Source organism: Drosophila mojavensis, unplaced genomic scaffold (assembly GCF_018153725.1).
Source record: "Drosophila mojavensis isolate 15081-1352.22 unplaced genomic scaffold, ASM1815372v1 contig_136, whole genome shotgun sequence".
NCBI classification, from domain to species: domain Eukaryota; kingdom Metazoa; phylum Arthropoda; class Insecta; order Diptera; family Drosophilidae; genus Drosophila; species Drosophila mojavensis.
Window position 1 is genome coordinate 25,001,322 of NW_025318667.1, and position 16,629 is coordinate 25,017,950.

The window sequence follows — 16,629 nt, forward strand, 5'->3', positions numbered from 1 at the left end:
CAAAATGAAGTCAAAGCAAGTAAAGATTATATTAAATATATGAATTAACGAATGAGTCTGAATTAGAAACGAGCTTCAAAAATAATAAATATATTTCAAATAAATATTACTTTCAAATATTAAGCATTATTACCATCCCAAATTATGCGCCCTTTTTGCACGCATGCATACAAATACATGCAGAGGCAGCTGACGCAGGGCTGCGCTTGGACTGCGTTATGAAAACTTATTTGCTGAATAAATCCTCTTAAGAGGAACTATTTATATACAACATACAGATAATAATATTCCAATTAGGGTATCTGACAAAACTAACGAGTTTAGTATACTGAATATTTCAAATCCGATTTTTTTCCAATGTGGGGCTATCCAAAATTTGCATTCACAAAGCAAAAAACTAAGTCGTTGACATTTATGTCAAACTATGGAATGAGTTATCGAAAAAAAAAAAATTGCTCTTGTACTACGTATGGCATACACGACTATAAATATGAAATTTCAAATTTCTAGCTTTTGTGGTTTACGAGATCTGTGCGTTCCTACGGACGGACAGGCGGACACGGCTACATACACTACATGGACATGGATATTACCCAGATCGAAATGTAATAAATAAATATTTGATTAAAAATATAAATGTTTTTATAACGATGATGATTATCATAATCATTGTTAGTATTAATATTTATTTTTATGTGTATATATAGCTTACCAATTTTTGAGCCAATACTGTCTTGTCGCCCTCTGGCAAATGCTCTTCTAATGCCAACACAACACAGTTGGCTATGATTGTCAATAACACAGCGTACTCAAAGGGCGGCCATTCAATGATGAATCGTGTGTACTTTCTAATTGGGTTATCCTCGGTTAGGATAAACAATGACGTCGGACCACCACCTGGTGGGTTTTCCTCTTTTTTCGGGCCACCCATTCTATCAGCTAAGCGATGGGCTCCCTTTCGACCCAAGTGCCCCCCGCCTAAGGAGTCCTGTTGATGCCCTGCTAGCACTGCTTCCTGAGCTGCTTCCAACCTACAATTGGAATCAATTGTTAATGTTATTAATAGAAATAAAAGATAAAGAAAATGATACAAAACGTATATTATCGAAATATATATATATATAATTAGATCTTAATCGAAATTAGACTTCAAAAGATAATGATTATACATACCGTCACTATATCCAATTTTTGATACTTTTGTAACGACCGCTCGGCCATAATTATATTACACAAGATGAACAACAATACGCATTTGTCGGATGTGACACGCCGTCCGCATGGCACAAATGTGGCAACCGGACATTTAGTTGGGTAGCCAAAGGCTGTACAATGATTTCGCAATGGCCGGCTGGATGGGTAGTGCGATTTATATACAATATGTACACATATACATATACACATGAGCATATATACATAAGCAGATATACATATACAAATATATATTTAAATATATGTATACAAGTATATGTATGTATGTATATATATAAAACTCTATATGTATATTTATGTATATATGTAAATATATTCAATAATATCAAGGCGCATTTCACTCTTCAGTTTCCTTTGTTCACAATTTATTTCTAATTACTTATTGCTTTTTGCTTCCAGCTTCTTTTTAACAATTATGAATTGTATTATTCTATATTATTGCACAAAATGCTAATTGATCAAGAGATACATGGAATTGATTAGACTTTGATTTCATTTGGTTTTATGAACAGTTATTCGAGCGGGTTTTCTTATTTTGTTTTCTCTTCTTTTTTTTTAACACATTTCATTTCATTTCATTTAACACTTACATATTTCATATTTTATTTATGCGATTTATTATTTAAGGAAATCACTAAAACTAATGAGCTTGTCGCGCTGCGAAATGGTTTTGTTTTTGTTCGGGTCAATTCAGTTCATGACCTATCGAAATACACACACACATACACTAAAACATATGCATGCATGCAGCTATGCATGCATATGCACGCTGCCATGCATTTGTACATATGTATGTATGAATACATGTATGTATGTCTGCATGTGTGTCACTTGACACGAGTATACACATGCCACGCGCACATCTATGTATGTATATAATATGCATGTATGTATGTATATAAATGTAATGTAAATATAATAAAATGAAACACAGTTAACAGCAATATGAAATCAATTCATAATATGAAAACATTTCACTTGTTTTTCCATTTGTTTTGTCGCTCACTTTATAATTTCGTATGTATGTATGTAAATAGAGTTGAGGCTATCAGTATAACATTTTATTACTGGAGCACGATATGAATGAAAAGTTAGGGGATGAAACGTTCGGCACTTGCATACCCATACATACAAACACAAACATACACAGGCACTGGCACTGGCACACGCATACATACATACGTACATACATACGTAAGTGTGGTCATGAAAAAGTTCAACACGCTGTGGTGAATTGAGTGGAATGGTAAATAAGAAAGCGAGCGAGCGAGAGAGAGAGAGAGAAAGAAATATCTGTGACAGCGCTGCGCTGCTGAGAACACGAAGAACTTGGTTAAGCAGCAGCAGCTCGCTCCTCGGCTTGGTTAGAGATGAATTCTATAATTAACAACAGTTGTTCATACACACACGTACACCCCTAACAACAAATGAAATGCCATCAAATTTCCAATTTCCAATACTGGTCGGGAATTTACTAATGGCATACATAAGGCATGCGTGTGTAGAAGAAAGCACACATTATTTACTATTTATGACGGACGATTAAAAATTTAAATATTTACGAACACGAAGAAGAAGAAGAAAAAGTCAACGTTGCATGGTATCAAATTATTAATAAACTGAGATACTTTTGACATCACACTCCAGCGCTGAAAAGTAGACTTCGTTTTCTTTTCGCCTCGACTCGCCAGCGAAAGCATTTGCATTTCAAATATTTATGAACAAATTGAATAAAGCGCAATCATTTGGGCTAGAATATCATATTATGTATGCACACATATATAATTGAAACTAACAGGCTTAAATTAGCCATGTATGAATTGTACGGCTAAAAATAGCTAATTCTCTGTTAACAAATGCAAAATAAATGTAGTTTAGTGACGTCATCGTGCTATCTACTCTGTTTGTGTGTGTTTCGGATGGCAAACGGAAAAACATGAAATGGCAAAAAAAAATAACAGAACTGAACTGAAGGGAACCGAACAGAATAGAACTGAGAGAACAACTTAAGCCCACAAAACAAAATAAACACAAACAGCTCCAGCAATGCACACACACACACACATACATATGTACACACATACATACATGCATATGCTTGTAAAGACGTAACGGTGCCAATTTGCGCTTTCGTTGCGATTTCGCTAGCAAAAAGTATTTATTATTATTTGGCACAAGCAGAACCCTGTTGTCTAGTGTAAATGCATGTCGTATACATACATTACATTTACATACATATGTAAAGTAACATTGTTACACTCAGCTCAGAAAATGCTAACGAATTTTGTTTTCATTCAATGCACCTATGTATATACATAATGGTATATACATACACACATACACACATACACACATACGTAAACATATGTATGTTTGTAATGCCTGTACAAATCCCATTAGCACACAAAATACCATTTTCATTCCCGAGGGCACTAAAAAAAATGAACAACAAAAAGTAGCCTCAACTCTTGTACTTCTGCTTCTTCTTAACATATTGACATTTGTATGTGTGTGTGTATATGTGTATGTATATAAATAGGTTATAGCCATTTTAGAGAGACAAACACACATGTACACACATATACATGTAATAAACGTAAATAATTTGCTGCTGCTGCAGATGATGCTACTCCTTCTGCTGTTGCCGCTTCTGCTCCTTCTGCTGCTGCTGCTGCCTCTGCTGCTGCTGCTGCGCTGGTGCTAAATACAATTCATTCACCTTGCGACACATACACGTCACAACATAAAAACCGCTGTAACCGAAACAGAAACAAAAATTCACTTGGCGTTGTCAAAAACTGTCGCTGTCGCTGACGCTAGCTCTGACGCCGTTACCACCCACGCAACATTCCACCCGTTGTGCTACCAACCCGCTGACCCAATCCCAAGCTCAATTCACACACACAAACACACACACACATGCACGCACACGCACGCACGCACACAGACACGCAAGCTGGCACGCACGCACACACATTGAAATGAGCGCACATACTGTCGCATTCACAGCCGCATTTGTAACTCGATGTACGTACATATGTATGTAGGTATGTATGCACATACACAAGTATAGCTATATATAAATATGTACGTCAAGTGCGTATATTGAGGCTATTTAACTGTAAATGTTAGCGACAACTCAACAATTACAGCCAACTGAGCAATGCGCGACAAACATTGTTGAACAAGATGTTCGGCAAGGGATATGGCTATATCTATGGCTATGTCCATGGCTATACAGAATAGCAGGTGCTGGAATTGTGTACATGTGTGTGTGTGTGTGTTTGTATGTTTGATGCGGTTGTGAACTGTTTAATGGGCGGCGAGCGAATATTATTAATGCATGATTTTCTTTGGATTCACTTCTTCGTTGATTTCACTTCAATTACATATACATACATATATGTTCACATACACACACATATATATATATATCTAAATATAAGTATATTTCATGGCTTCCATTTTAATTTCAATTTCGCAATTATTCGGTTGAACTTTTTCTAACTTTATATTCACCACTCGACCCGATTTTTTTTTCTTTCGTTTTTTTCTTCTTTTTTTTTGTGACTATATGCCACCACGAAAAGTCGAGTATTTTAGCCCCAATTAAATGAAATGGCCAACAAATTTTGCTTTATACATTTATCTTTCACTAGAAATGCAGCTGGAGAACGTTAACTAGGCTCGATTGCCGTTTATAAAAATAAAAAACAAAAACCGCTATGTTTTCCGGACCAGTTACCGACTTTGTCTCACCAGTTGGACGAAAAAACTTGACAAACGCAAGTCGATGAAGACTTTGTGTTACACTTTACACATTACACACACAAACACATACACTGGCACAGGCCAGAGGCACACACACGACAACTACACGCACAGGCAGCTAACCAAACAGTCCTGCGCTTTGGATCGAACATAAAAAAAGCTTCAGACGGAACTTGCAGGCACTGCCGCCGCAAATAAACTGCACATCACTTGATGTAACCAAGACGCTGTCTGCGGCACGGCGTGCGCGCAAAAGAGATGCATATATGAGCCGTTACTATAGCTGTGCGTTCTTTCCATCTGAGAGCAATGCTCAATAGTGCCTATTCTATTGCTCATATGACATTGACGCGGAGCTTTAAGCTTTCGCATGATGCTTTCATCCACCATTCGTTCGTGCGGCACACAAATTTAGGGTCTCCCTAAACACCAGACGAAACCGAAAAAAAAAACAACAAAAAACCAAGGAAAAAAACAATGCATGCTGACAGCTGGTTGGCAATTATGCTTGCTGGTCGCTTATCGATTTATTCAACTGGCAGGGCTGCTTCTACATAGGCGCCATCTATTGGCAAAGCGCGTAAGCTACACGATTTATTTAATTGGCGCAGTTTGGCAATTTGCCAAAAACCGAAAAGGATCTTAGCAGTAGGAATGCCCTCAATTCAAATTGCCAATTTCCAAGCTTAAACACGGTACAGTAAACGCTTAAGTATTGGGTAGTCTAAAAAGTCTTTTCGTATTTGTAATGAAACTTCAAATCATATTTTTAAATATTTATAATAAACTTTATTAAATCAAATATGCACCATTTTGGTCGACCACCTTTTGCCATTTTTCCACTAGAGACATAATTCCATTCGTGTAAAACTTTCGTGGTTTCTCTTTGAAAAACTGCTTCAAGTGATTTTCACAGGCTTCTCTTGAAGCCAACTTTACTCCGTTAAGGGAGTTCTGCATTGACCGAAATAAATGGTAGTCCGAAGGTGCAAGGTCAGGGCTATATGGTGGATGCATTAAAACTTCCCAGCCAAGCTCTCTCAGTGTTTGCCGGGTCATCAAAGATGTGTGTGGTCTGGCGTTGTCCTGATGGAATACGATGCCCTTTCTGTTGATCAGTTCTGGCCGTTTTTTTTCGATTGCTTGCTTCAATCTCATCAGTTGTCCACAGTAAAGTGTCGAATCAATCGTTTGACCAGGCTGAAGCAGCTCATAGTGGATTATTCCTTTCCAATCCCACCAAACACACAGCATTACCTTTCGAGCCGTCAATCCTGGCTTTGCGACCATTTGTTGAGCTTCACCACTCTTGCACCATGATCTTTTTCGCACATTATTGTCGTATTTGATCCATTTTTCGTCTCCTGTTACCATTCTCTTCAGAAATGGTTCGATTTCATTTCGTTTCAGCAAAGAATCGCAAATGTTAATTCTGTCCAATAAATTTTTCACAGACAATTCATGTGGTATCCATACATCGAGCTTTTTTTTGTAGCCAGCCTTTTCTAAATGGTTCAGAACCGTTTGATGATGAATGTTTAGTTCATTTGCGATGTCATGGCTGCTTATGTGACGGTCTTGGTCAATCCTTTCCATAATTTCATCGACTTTTTCAAAGATTGGTCGACCAGAGCGAGGTGCATCTTTCACATCGAAATTTCCTGAACGGAAGCGTGCGAACCATTGTTGTGCTACACGAACTGATAGAGCATCGTCACCGTAAACATCACAAATTTCATTAGTGGCTTGCGTGGCATTCTTCCCTTTTTTATACAAAAATTTCAAAATATAGCGAATTTCTTCTTTATTTTCACTCATTTTTGAACAGCTGTAACTTTTTTCAAATTCTTTGAATTACATTTTTTTTTTTTGGCAATCGAAGCTTAAAGTGCTACCAATCGAACACCACAATGTGTACACAATGTGATTGGTAGCACTGGAGATATACGACGCCAACGACATCTATTGGCAAAATACGAAAAAACTTTTTAGACTACCCAATATAATGGACAAACACCTGGTCAAGTAGAGCAATTTAAATGTTCTTTGACATATGCTCGAAACTATGCTTGGAAAATTTAAAGATTTATCTATTTAAAGATGTCTCCATATTCATATTTATAATATTTAATATAATGGACGTCGCATATTGGGATTGAAAAATCCAGCGTAAGCACTAAGTCTTATAAAGAATAATAATAATAATAAATAAAAAAAAAAATTAATAAATAAATAAAATAGTTAAAAAATCGGAAATGTTTTTGAGAGGTCCTTCTTAATTCTTATATTGCTATATTCAAAATCTAATTTTATTTCATTTCAAATCATCTTTTCAGAATTTTTTTTTTCAACTACTCTATTTTACTTTAGCTATCCATTCACTGTCGAAAACTTTGATTTTAGTTTTACTATCTAATCATGTTTTTTTTTTTTAGCTTTAGCATGATTATTGTTTCAAAGCACAAATATACATTTTCGAATATTTTTAAGCAGCTCTGGGTAATTTATTTTATTTATTTATTTTTTTTTTTTGTATGTGATACTTTTTTCCCTTTTTTTTTTTAATTGAAGCCCGAGCGTTGATCAACTTTAAACTCAGCACTTATCGTAACCAATATTTATTTTATATAATAATCTAAAAAAGTAGTAGTAAGTATACGATATATATTTACGAATGATAATCATACGATATTATACGATATTTAAATTACATAATCTTCAAGCTAAAGTTAAGAATTTAATGGAGGTCTCTGGTTCGATTCGGCTAATATCCGTAATAACGCTCGATTCGATGCGATCAAAATCTATAATAACAGATTTTAGACCGATTTGTTTTAGAGACCTCCATAATATATGAGATTCGAGTAGAGTCCGGAATGTATTCAAAATGGATATAACTTACATAATGTCGCCCAAGTTGAGACGCGCTTGAAATGGTGCACAACTGTCCGGCCCAGCGGCTGTTAGGGGTCGTCGACGCTTGCCAAAAGGGTGCGAGCCCGGCGGAGTGCCGCCCCTGGTGACGCCATCGCCAATGATGGCAATGTTGTCATCCAGACTGAACGTATTTGCGCTTGCCAAGCGTCCCATCGGGGATGAGACCCTACCGCGTCGGGCACCCACTCCACCCAGCATCCTGACAGTTAAACAAAAAAAAAAACAAAAACAAAAAAAAAAAAAAGCACACACCCCAAAGCTAATTAGACATTAGAGCACAGCACGACAACGAAAGAGCTTACTGTCTCTTATAGAGAAAGCCCCTTCCGGAGATCAACGCTTGAGTATCCGAAACATTTCTCGATAATAACCACACGCACAATGCACTGCACTAGCAAAAACCTTTCCGTTGAGCTTCAGAATATTTTGAACTGGACTGGATTGATGTATCTCCTATTTAGGCACTGGCACGATCTGCATCTGGCATCGATTCGAGCCACACATCTGAAACACGACCGAAGCTGGATGCATTCCCGGGCACCTTTCGGGCCCAACTGATGCCCTGCCACCTGTACAGCAAGGCAAGCTGACTTGCCTAAGCCCCACACACACACACACACATCGACAGAGACTTGCGCATCTACGTAGCTCACTTTGATGATGACAATAGCGAACAGATGATGGTGATGATGCGAGGAGGATGACGTGCTCGATAGCATCGAGCATATGCGCATTAATTAGTTAGTGTCTGTCTGGAAATGCTTGTGCTACTTATTTGATGTGCCCCGAGTGTAAGACTTAAGCTGAAGCTTTAATTAAAGCCAGACGATAAAAGGAAGGACAGCCTGACAAGTTGTCAAAGCGAAAGTTTCAAGATTCGGCATTTATATGTTAGTTATAATTATGGATTACTTACTAATTTAGTTGCTCCTCTACGTCAAACTGGCCCTGCCCGAACGGACCAAATAGCTATTGCTCTCCTCCCGCCCACTCTCAGCCAAAGGGCTCGAGGATAAAGGAGTTTGCCAACACGCAAACTCACTCGGATAACTTAGGAGCACTACTCTCTCCATCTCCCTCTCTCTCTCTCTTGCTCTCTCCATCAGCAATGCCCGAGCCTACTTACAGCAATAGCTACCTCTCTCTTACTCTGTCATGCCAACAGTTCTGCTGCCTCTCTCTCTTACCTCTCCCTCTCACACTCTCTTCCGCCCTCTCACATCCTCCCTCTCTCCATCTCTCACTCTCCCTTTCAGCAGCACCCGGGCCTACGTACATCAACAGCAATCTGTCTCACTCTCTCAGCTTCATCAATTGTTTGCCAACACGCAAACTCACTCGGATACTCAGAAGCACTACTCTCTTTCTCTCTCTCTCTCTCTTTCTCTCTCTATCTCTATCTCTCTACAGCAACAGCTACCTCTTTCTCACTCTGCCATGGTAAGATTTCTGTTGCAGCTGCAGAGTCTGCTGCCTCTCTCTCTCTCTACCTCTCTCTCTCTCTCCCATCCTTTCACATCTTTCCACTCTCTATCCCTTACTCTCTCTTTCAGCAGCACTCTCTGTCTCACTCTCTCATCAAGTGTTTGTCAACACTCACACTCCCTCGGATAATGCCTCCGCAACAGCCATTTACAATCTCTCAACAGTACTACTGTAACTCTCTCTATACTCTTTCTCTGTTTCTTTCTCTCTCTCTCGCTCACTCTTTTTCTCTTTCTCTCTTTCTCTTTCTCTCTCTCTCTCTATCAGCAATGCCCAGGCTTACTTACAACAACAGCTACCTCTTTCTCACTCTGTCATGCCAACAGTTCTGTTGCAGCAGCAGAGTCTGCTCCCTCTATCTCTCTGTCTCTACCTCTCCCTCTCTCTCAGCAGCACCCGAACCTACGTACATGAACATCAATCTCTGTCTCACTTTCATTAAGTGTTTTCCAACACGCAAACTCACTCGCATACTCTATACTCTCTCTCTTTCTATCAGTAATACCTGGGCCTACTTACAGCAACACCTACTTACCTCTTTCTCATACGCACATGCCTACACTACAGCAGCAGGCTCTCCTTTGCTACTTATTAGCAACAGCTATCTCTATCTCACTCAGAGAGTGAGACTCTGCTGTGTCTATCTTACTCTATCGCTGGTATTCCGCTGCCTCCAAAAGCCAAACTTATGATGGCTCCTGGGATACCAAGTGTGTAAGTCTTCATCCAAACAGTATTTTTTCACAAACATTCAGGAGTACCGGCAACAGGCTAATTGAGCTATATAGGATCTACAATAATGCCTATAAAATGTCCATAATATATGACTTATTGTCGTCTGTGATGTCTTCTTCATACATTTACAGCTAATTTTTCTGTACCGTCAAAGGAATGCCCTGAACAGCATGCCGAAATTCACATATTGCTAACCGATTCACAAAGTTAAAATTCATTTCAATTTTCCACAAAATAAACACACATACAATATACAGACAAAAAAAAAAATGGGTGGTTTATTCGACTATGTACAATTTGTTGGACAGTGTAGGTGAATAGAGCATAGAGCATAAAGTTTATAGAGCAGCAGCTGGGGGTAATTTAATCCATTTCCTCGTCCTCCACATAGTCCCACATGTCGTTGGGCGCGTCATCTTCAAAGCCAAATATGCGCTCCAGATCCTGGTCGGCGTCGGAGCTGGCCGCATCCGCAGTGAGCAGATCCTGCTCCGGACAGGAGCTGCAGCGGCTCTCGTTGATGCCGTAGTTCAGGCAGTGGGCGCCCACGCACTCGCAGCAGCCGTCGTGGAACCAGCGATAGCTGTTGGCGCCCATGCTCTCGCACTGCTGCTTGCACTTGTTCGATCGGATGCACGAGTTGACATAGATGACGGTGCAGTTGACGGTGTCCGCCGGCCGGCTGTGCCGGGGCAGGCTGATCAGATTGGACTCGTCCTCCATGCGCTGCTTGAAGCCGACGCGCATTGGTATGCGTATGGTCGACCATTGGTCATCGTCCTCCGCGGTCAGTGTATCAAAGAGCTCGGGCACACCGTCCACATCGCCAATCTCCGAGCGCAGCGTCATCGCGGCCGACACGTCCTTGTGCTTCGGGCACATGTCCAAGCAGCCACAGCACTCCGTATACAGCTCGCCCAAGCAGTTCAAGCAATCCTTGCAGCAGTGGCAATCGTTCAGCTTGCACTGACAGCTCTGGGTGAGCAGGCACTTGGACACTACCGAGCCGCAGACCATTTCGTTGCAGCCGTCGTCGTTGGCGACCACCGTCGAACCGAATCCAATTATTATTAACACCAGCTTCAGCATAACTGCAGCAATCGAGGCTCAAACGCACAATGATGCAATGTTGGATATGGCGACTCGGCTATATATCGGCCCGTTCGCACACCTGACCTAATCAGGGGCAGGTAGGGGCACGGACAGGGCCAGGGCCAGGGGCAGGGACGGTGTGGCCACGGGCTGTGGCTTTGCTAGGTAGCGGATTAGCTAGCTGGTCATAAAAGCAATTTAAAACAAGTTAAGCCAAGGATCTGTTGCACTAGGTAAGAAGGGATCGTTGCGAACCCACCGCAGGGCGGTAGAGGTAGCTCTGGTAGCGTTGCGTCTATCAGGGGTTATCACAGCAGTTATTTAATTCAAATTGAATTTGCCATTTGAATCGGGCATACATTACATTGCAAAGACACGCACACACACACACACACACACACACACATACACGCACATGCACACACACTAGCACACATCATGAATTAAATAATAAAAGCCATTATCCAATCAATAAACTTTGCGACGTCGGCATAAATGATATATTGAGTAGTACAGCACTGAGCTGAATCGCTGCTCAGATTCTTGTCGCTGGGCAGAGCAGCCGAGACGGTGCCGCGCAGCATCCAGCGATTGTTCCTGAGTATCATCAGGCCGGCACCAGAGATGCCCGTACCAGCTCCGCGCCTCTCTCTGCGCTCCCTGCGTCCACCGCCCCGCTGGCCATCCAGCAGGAATCCCGCACAGAACGTGCGATTCGACGAGAGACTGCGAAAGTGCTCGTTCGCCTTGAAGCAGTCCGCATTGGAAACTATTGGCGCCTTTACCACAATCGGTATAAACTTCGCTTCAGCTGCGGATGACGGACTCTTCGAGATCGCCGTCGCATTTCTGCTCCTGTCGAAGCTCCAGCCAATCACAATGCCATGCTCGCCCACGATATACTCCATTTTGCTAGAACCCGACCATAGGCAGACGGGCTGTATGAATGTATTAAAGCTGAAACGAAGAAATTATATTGTTTATTATGTTATATTATAATATTAGATTTCTGTAATCAGGCAACAGAATGCGAGGATGGAATAGACATAAAGGATTTAGTGGACACATATATGTCCATCTGGCTCCATCTGGTAGTCCCCGCTAATTATTCCAATATAAACTCATCTCGTATGTCAATTATTAATTAACCTTAGAACATGCACAGTAGATGAATTAAAGGTATCCAATTCACTCTTAAATGAATGCTGCATCAATTGAATTTTCATCATTCATCATTCCAAGAGGCATATTAACATTATATGGGTGCGTTTGCCAAAGATCAGGAGTCTAATATTATTAATGTTTTTTACAACTTTGAGGTAAGGACGTAATATCCTAAACCTATGATCTCTCAGTGATCAAATCTTTGGATCTACAGCGCCAACAGTATTAAATTTATGTTGGAATAAAAATTCAAGCTAACCATTTATGAGTTATCGAAAAAAACGTCGATTGTCTTGTAGTACATACGAGTATACATTCCACATTTCAAGTCTCTAGCTTTTGTGGCTTACGAGATCTCAGCGTTCATACACAAAAACGAATACTTTAACAAAACTATTATTCTCTCATTTTCTTCCAATACATGCAGTATTGGACATTTCGAATACCTTCCCGCTTGTCATTTAACATTTTCAAATGAAATTTAATATACAATCGGCAATCGAAAATTCCAGAGCTGAAGTCAACTACATCTATCAGAGTAGGGGAGCTGTAGGATTAGGAAGCACAGCTTGAGTTCTTTATGTGGGTGCATGTACAGAAGAAGCATAGGGTATATTCTAGTCGAATACTCCCCACCCGACAGCTGGCTAAAGTAAATTCTTCCAGTGAGGACAGAGTAGAGAGAGGCAGTGAGAGAGAGAAAGAGGGAGAAAAGAGATTCCGCTACATACCGAACTTCATTCTTGAGCAGAATGACAGCAATGTCCGCGTCGTAGTTGCTCAACTGCCCGTTGTAGTCGGAGTGTATATAGATGCCGTCGACGGGCGCTGCCAGGGAGCCATCCTCGTTCCAGTTCTTCAGGTTGTGCCTGCCGAGAAAGACGAGCACCTCGTTGGCCGTGTAGCGCTGATTGAACATCTGGAAGCAGTGGGCCGAGCTGATGACGACTCGGGCCGAGACGAGCGTGCCGCCGCACTGGTAATTGAGGGACGTGAGATTGTTGACGTATATCGCCGCCAGCCAAGGCCAAGCGCCGCGCGTTAGTGATGGCAACATCGTATTGCCCGTCGCAGTGCCTTGGCCGTCCACGAGCACGATGGCATCGTCCTCATCCTCGGGCGACTCATCTTCGTCGTAGTCCGAGTCAAAAACTGGCAGCTGTCCGGCCGGCTCGGCTGCGAAGCGAGGAGCGGCTGGAGTTGAGGGAGCGGAGATCATCTTGCGCTGCCTTCGCCTGGGCAAGCGAAAGTCGAGGGCCTTATCAACCCTGCCGCAGACCTCGCCCGGCGCATGGAATGGCTTCCTGCAATGACATAGGGACACATATATACGTAGCGGAGCACACGCCCAATGCATACTTCTTGAACTGAGTGGACGGCTGAGTGGGCTGCTTCGGATGTCCGGAGGACTCCAGGCCAAATTCTCCCTCGACTGACGGCGACATCGTAAGGCCCGATGAGTTATTATCGGCTATAAAGGTTAGCTTTCGCGTGTGCTCCAATTGAATCTGAGTCATAAAGATGCTGTGATCTATAAATGGAATGCAAATGTTATCCCACACAATATGTAGAGAGACGAAAATCTCGAATCCAATTTACCGGCAGATCCAAAGCAGATGACCTGATTGTTGACCGAGATGAGCACCAGCTTGGGTGGAAAGTGATGTTTGGGAAAGCGGATCTTGTAGAGCACCGGCGCATTGCTCGTAAACCTGCCCCGAGTCAGCAACTCGATTTCGCCCAGGTAATTCTGAAAGCAGAGCAAACTGAGTCCGAGTCGACAGCGTTCGATTGCTCGGTCTTGAAGCACCCACCGTGGTTGGCTTGCCGCGCATGGAGAGCGTTATGCGGATCTGTAGCGCCTGGACGTCCGGATTTCGTATGGCTGCCAGACCGAACCACTCGCTGCCATCGAATCGGTATTGAAAGACCTTCGGACATGGACTCACTGGCATGCCCTGGGCCAGAGCCTTAGTAAATTGCTCGATGCATATCAGCAGAATTGTAGTGAACTGCATTCTCATCTTCACCTGTTCGTATTTATCATTCGTCTCTCGCATCTCGCTGTTCGTGCACACACACACATTTGCACCAGCGCTTCCATATGCATTAGGGTGGCTCAATATTGCATTACATTGAATGCGCATTCGGTTTCAATTTGACGAAAATTGTGATAGGTTCTATAGAGTTATTTCGACATTATATAAGTTCCCAAATAAATAAATAAAAAGTTCTTTAAGAGGACCCAATATCGATAGTTTATAATATTGGGTAGTCTAAAAAGTCTTTTCGTATTTGTAATGAAACTTCAAATCATATTTTTAAATATTTATAATAAACTTTATTAAATCAAATATGCACCATTTTGGTCGACCACCTTTTGCCATTTTTCCACTAGAGACATAATTCCATTCGTGTAAAACTTTCGTGGTTTCTCTTTGAAAAACTGCTTCCCAGTCAAGCTCTCTCAGTGTTTGCCGGGTCATCAAAGATGTGTGTGGTCTGGCGTTGTCCTGATGGAATACGATGCCCTTTCTGTTGATCAGTTCTGGCCGTTTTTTTTCGATTGCTTGCTTCAATCTCATCAGTTGTCCACAGTAAAGTGTCGAATCAATCGTTTGACCAGGCTGAAGCAGCTCATAGTGGATTATTCCTTTCCAATCCCACCAAACACACAGCATTACCTTTCGAGCCGTCAATCCTGGCTTTGCGACCATTTGTTGAGCTTCACCACTCTTGCACCATGATCTTTTTCGCACATTATTGTCGTATTTGATCCATTTTTCGTCTCCTGTTACCATTCTCTTCAGAAATGGTTCGATTTCATTTCGTTTCAGCAAAGAATCGCAAATGTTAATTCTGTCCAATAAATTTTTCACAGACAATTCATGTGGTATCCATACATCGAGCTTTTTTTTGTAGCCAGCCTTTTCTAAATGGTTCAGAACCGTTTGATGATGAATGTTTAGTTCATTTGCGATGTCATGGCTGCTTATGTGACGGTCTTGGTCAATCCTTTCCATAATTTCATCGACTTTTTCAAAGATTGGTCGACCAGAGCGAGGTGCATCTTTCACATCGAAATTTCCTGAACGGAAGCGTGCGAACCATTGTTGTGCTACACGAACTGATAGAGCATCGTCACCGTAAACATCACAAATTTCATTAGTGGCTTGCGTGGCATTCTTCCCTTTTTTATACAAAAATTTCAAAATATAGCGAATTTCTTCTTTATTTTCACTCATTTTTGAACAGCTGTAACTTTTTTCAAATTCTTTGAATTACATTTTTTTTTTTTTTGGCAATCGAAGCTTAAAGTGCTACCAATCGAACACCACAATGTGTACACAATGTGATTGGTAGCACTGGAGATATACGACGCCAACGACATCTATTGGCAAAATACGAAAAAACTTTTTAGACTACCCAATATTTTATTAACATTTTCATCAACAATAATTAATTTATATTTAATTTTATTGTGATTTAATATAAACTCCAGTAACTAATTGTTATGGTTATATAAATGATCGTACCAATTTTTTAAGAACCAATACCTATAATTCCTCATTTATTATATTTTTTATCAACATATTTTTTATATGCAATATTTATTATATATTTAACTTTCATCTTAGACAATTTTCAACCGATTTACAGCTCTTTAAAAATTCACCTAAAGTTCAATATAGTATCAATAGTAATTCCAATAGTATTCACAGACATATTTAATAATAAATACATATTTTTCTCCAATATGCCTTAGTATCAGAAACTTAAACTGAGTAAAGGGAATATATGAAATATAATTATAAATATTCATAAGGTAAACTTTTAGCAGTTCACATAGTTTGAGCCACCCTAATATGCCAGCCTAACTAACTATGCTTGTGTATGTATGTATGCGATTGCAAATTCTATTATCTATGGACCGCGTGCTTTGTTCTTTGTTTACGTTTTGACCCCAAAGCGTAATAGTCATACATACATGTATGTATATGTATATGTATGTATGTAGATATGTATGTTTTTATGTTACAGAGATCATTATCTGGCTGCTCATTTATTGTAATGGATATACACACGTATATATGTACGTATATGACACTTTTCATACCTTGTACAAAATTTGCATATGAATGAAAACGCCTCTATAATTAAGTATTAAATAATATTAGTAGTAGAAAAATAGGAGTAGTACTACAATAACAGACTTGGTTTTGTCAGAGTCGT

General features: G+C 40.5%; 3 protein-coding genes across 46 annotated transcripts in view; all 3 read right to left on the bottom strand.

Annotated features, from left to right (window-relative positions):
* Nucleotides 1-5,392, bottom strand: part of LOC6584647 (voltage-dependent calcium channel type A subunit alpha-1) — a 64,243-nt gene extending 58,851 nt beyond the window's left edge. For 6 of the 44 annotated variants that reach the window (XM_044011492.1, XM_044011491.1, XM_044011494.1 and 3 more), the window contains exons 1-3: nucleotides 4,972-5,296; nucleotides 1,174-1,351; nucleotides 713-1,031 (exon numbers count right to left, since the gene is read on the bottom strand). In XM_044011492.1, coding sequence (XP_043867427.1) covers nucleotides 713-931 — 219 coding nt within the window. In that variant the 5' untranslated portion in view covers nucleotides 932-1,031; nucleotides 1,174-1,351; nucleotides 4,972-5,296. The other 38 variants (XM_044011503.1, XM_044011502.1, XM_044011511.1 and 35 more) reach the window with 21 other exon arrangements.
* Nucleotides 5,393-10,392: 5,000 nt separating this feature from the next.
* LOC6584650 (protein twisted gastrulation) lies at nucleotides 10,393-11,447 on the bottom strand. Its single transcript, XM_002010258.4, has one exon. The coding sequence runs from the start codon at nucleotides 11,227-11,229 to the stop codon at nucleotides 10,504-10,506; it is 726 nt and encodes a 241-aa protein (XP_002010294.1). The 5' UTR covers nucleotides 11,230-11,447; the 3' UTR covers nucleotides 10,393-10,503.
* A 90-nt stretch (nucleotides 11,448-11,537) lies between these two features.
* On the bottom strand, nucleotides 11,538-14,471 carry LOC6584651 (serine protease gd). The gene is made up of 5 exons (XM_002010259.3): nucleotides 14,211-14,471; nucleotides 13,996-14,146; nucleotides 13,756-13,927; nucleotides 13,128-13,700; nucleotides 11,538-12,189 (listed from the first exon to the last, which is right to left on the bottom strand). Exons 1-5 carry the CDS (start codon nucleotides 14,454-14,456, stop codon nucleotides 11,676-11,678), a joined length of 1,656 nt encoding a protein of 551 aa, XP_002010295.2. The 5' UTR covers nucleotides 14,457-14,471; the 3' UTR covers nucleotides 11,538-11,675.
* Between the last annotated feature and the right edge of the window lie 2,158 nt (nucleotides 14,472-16,629).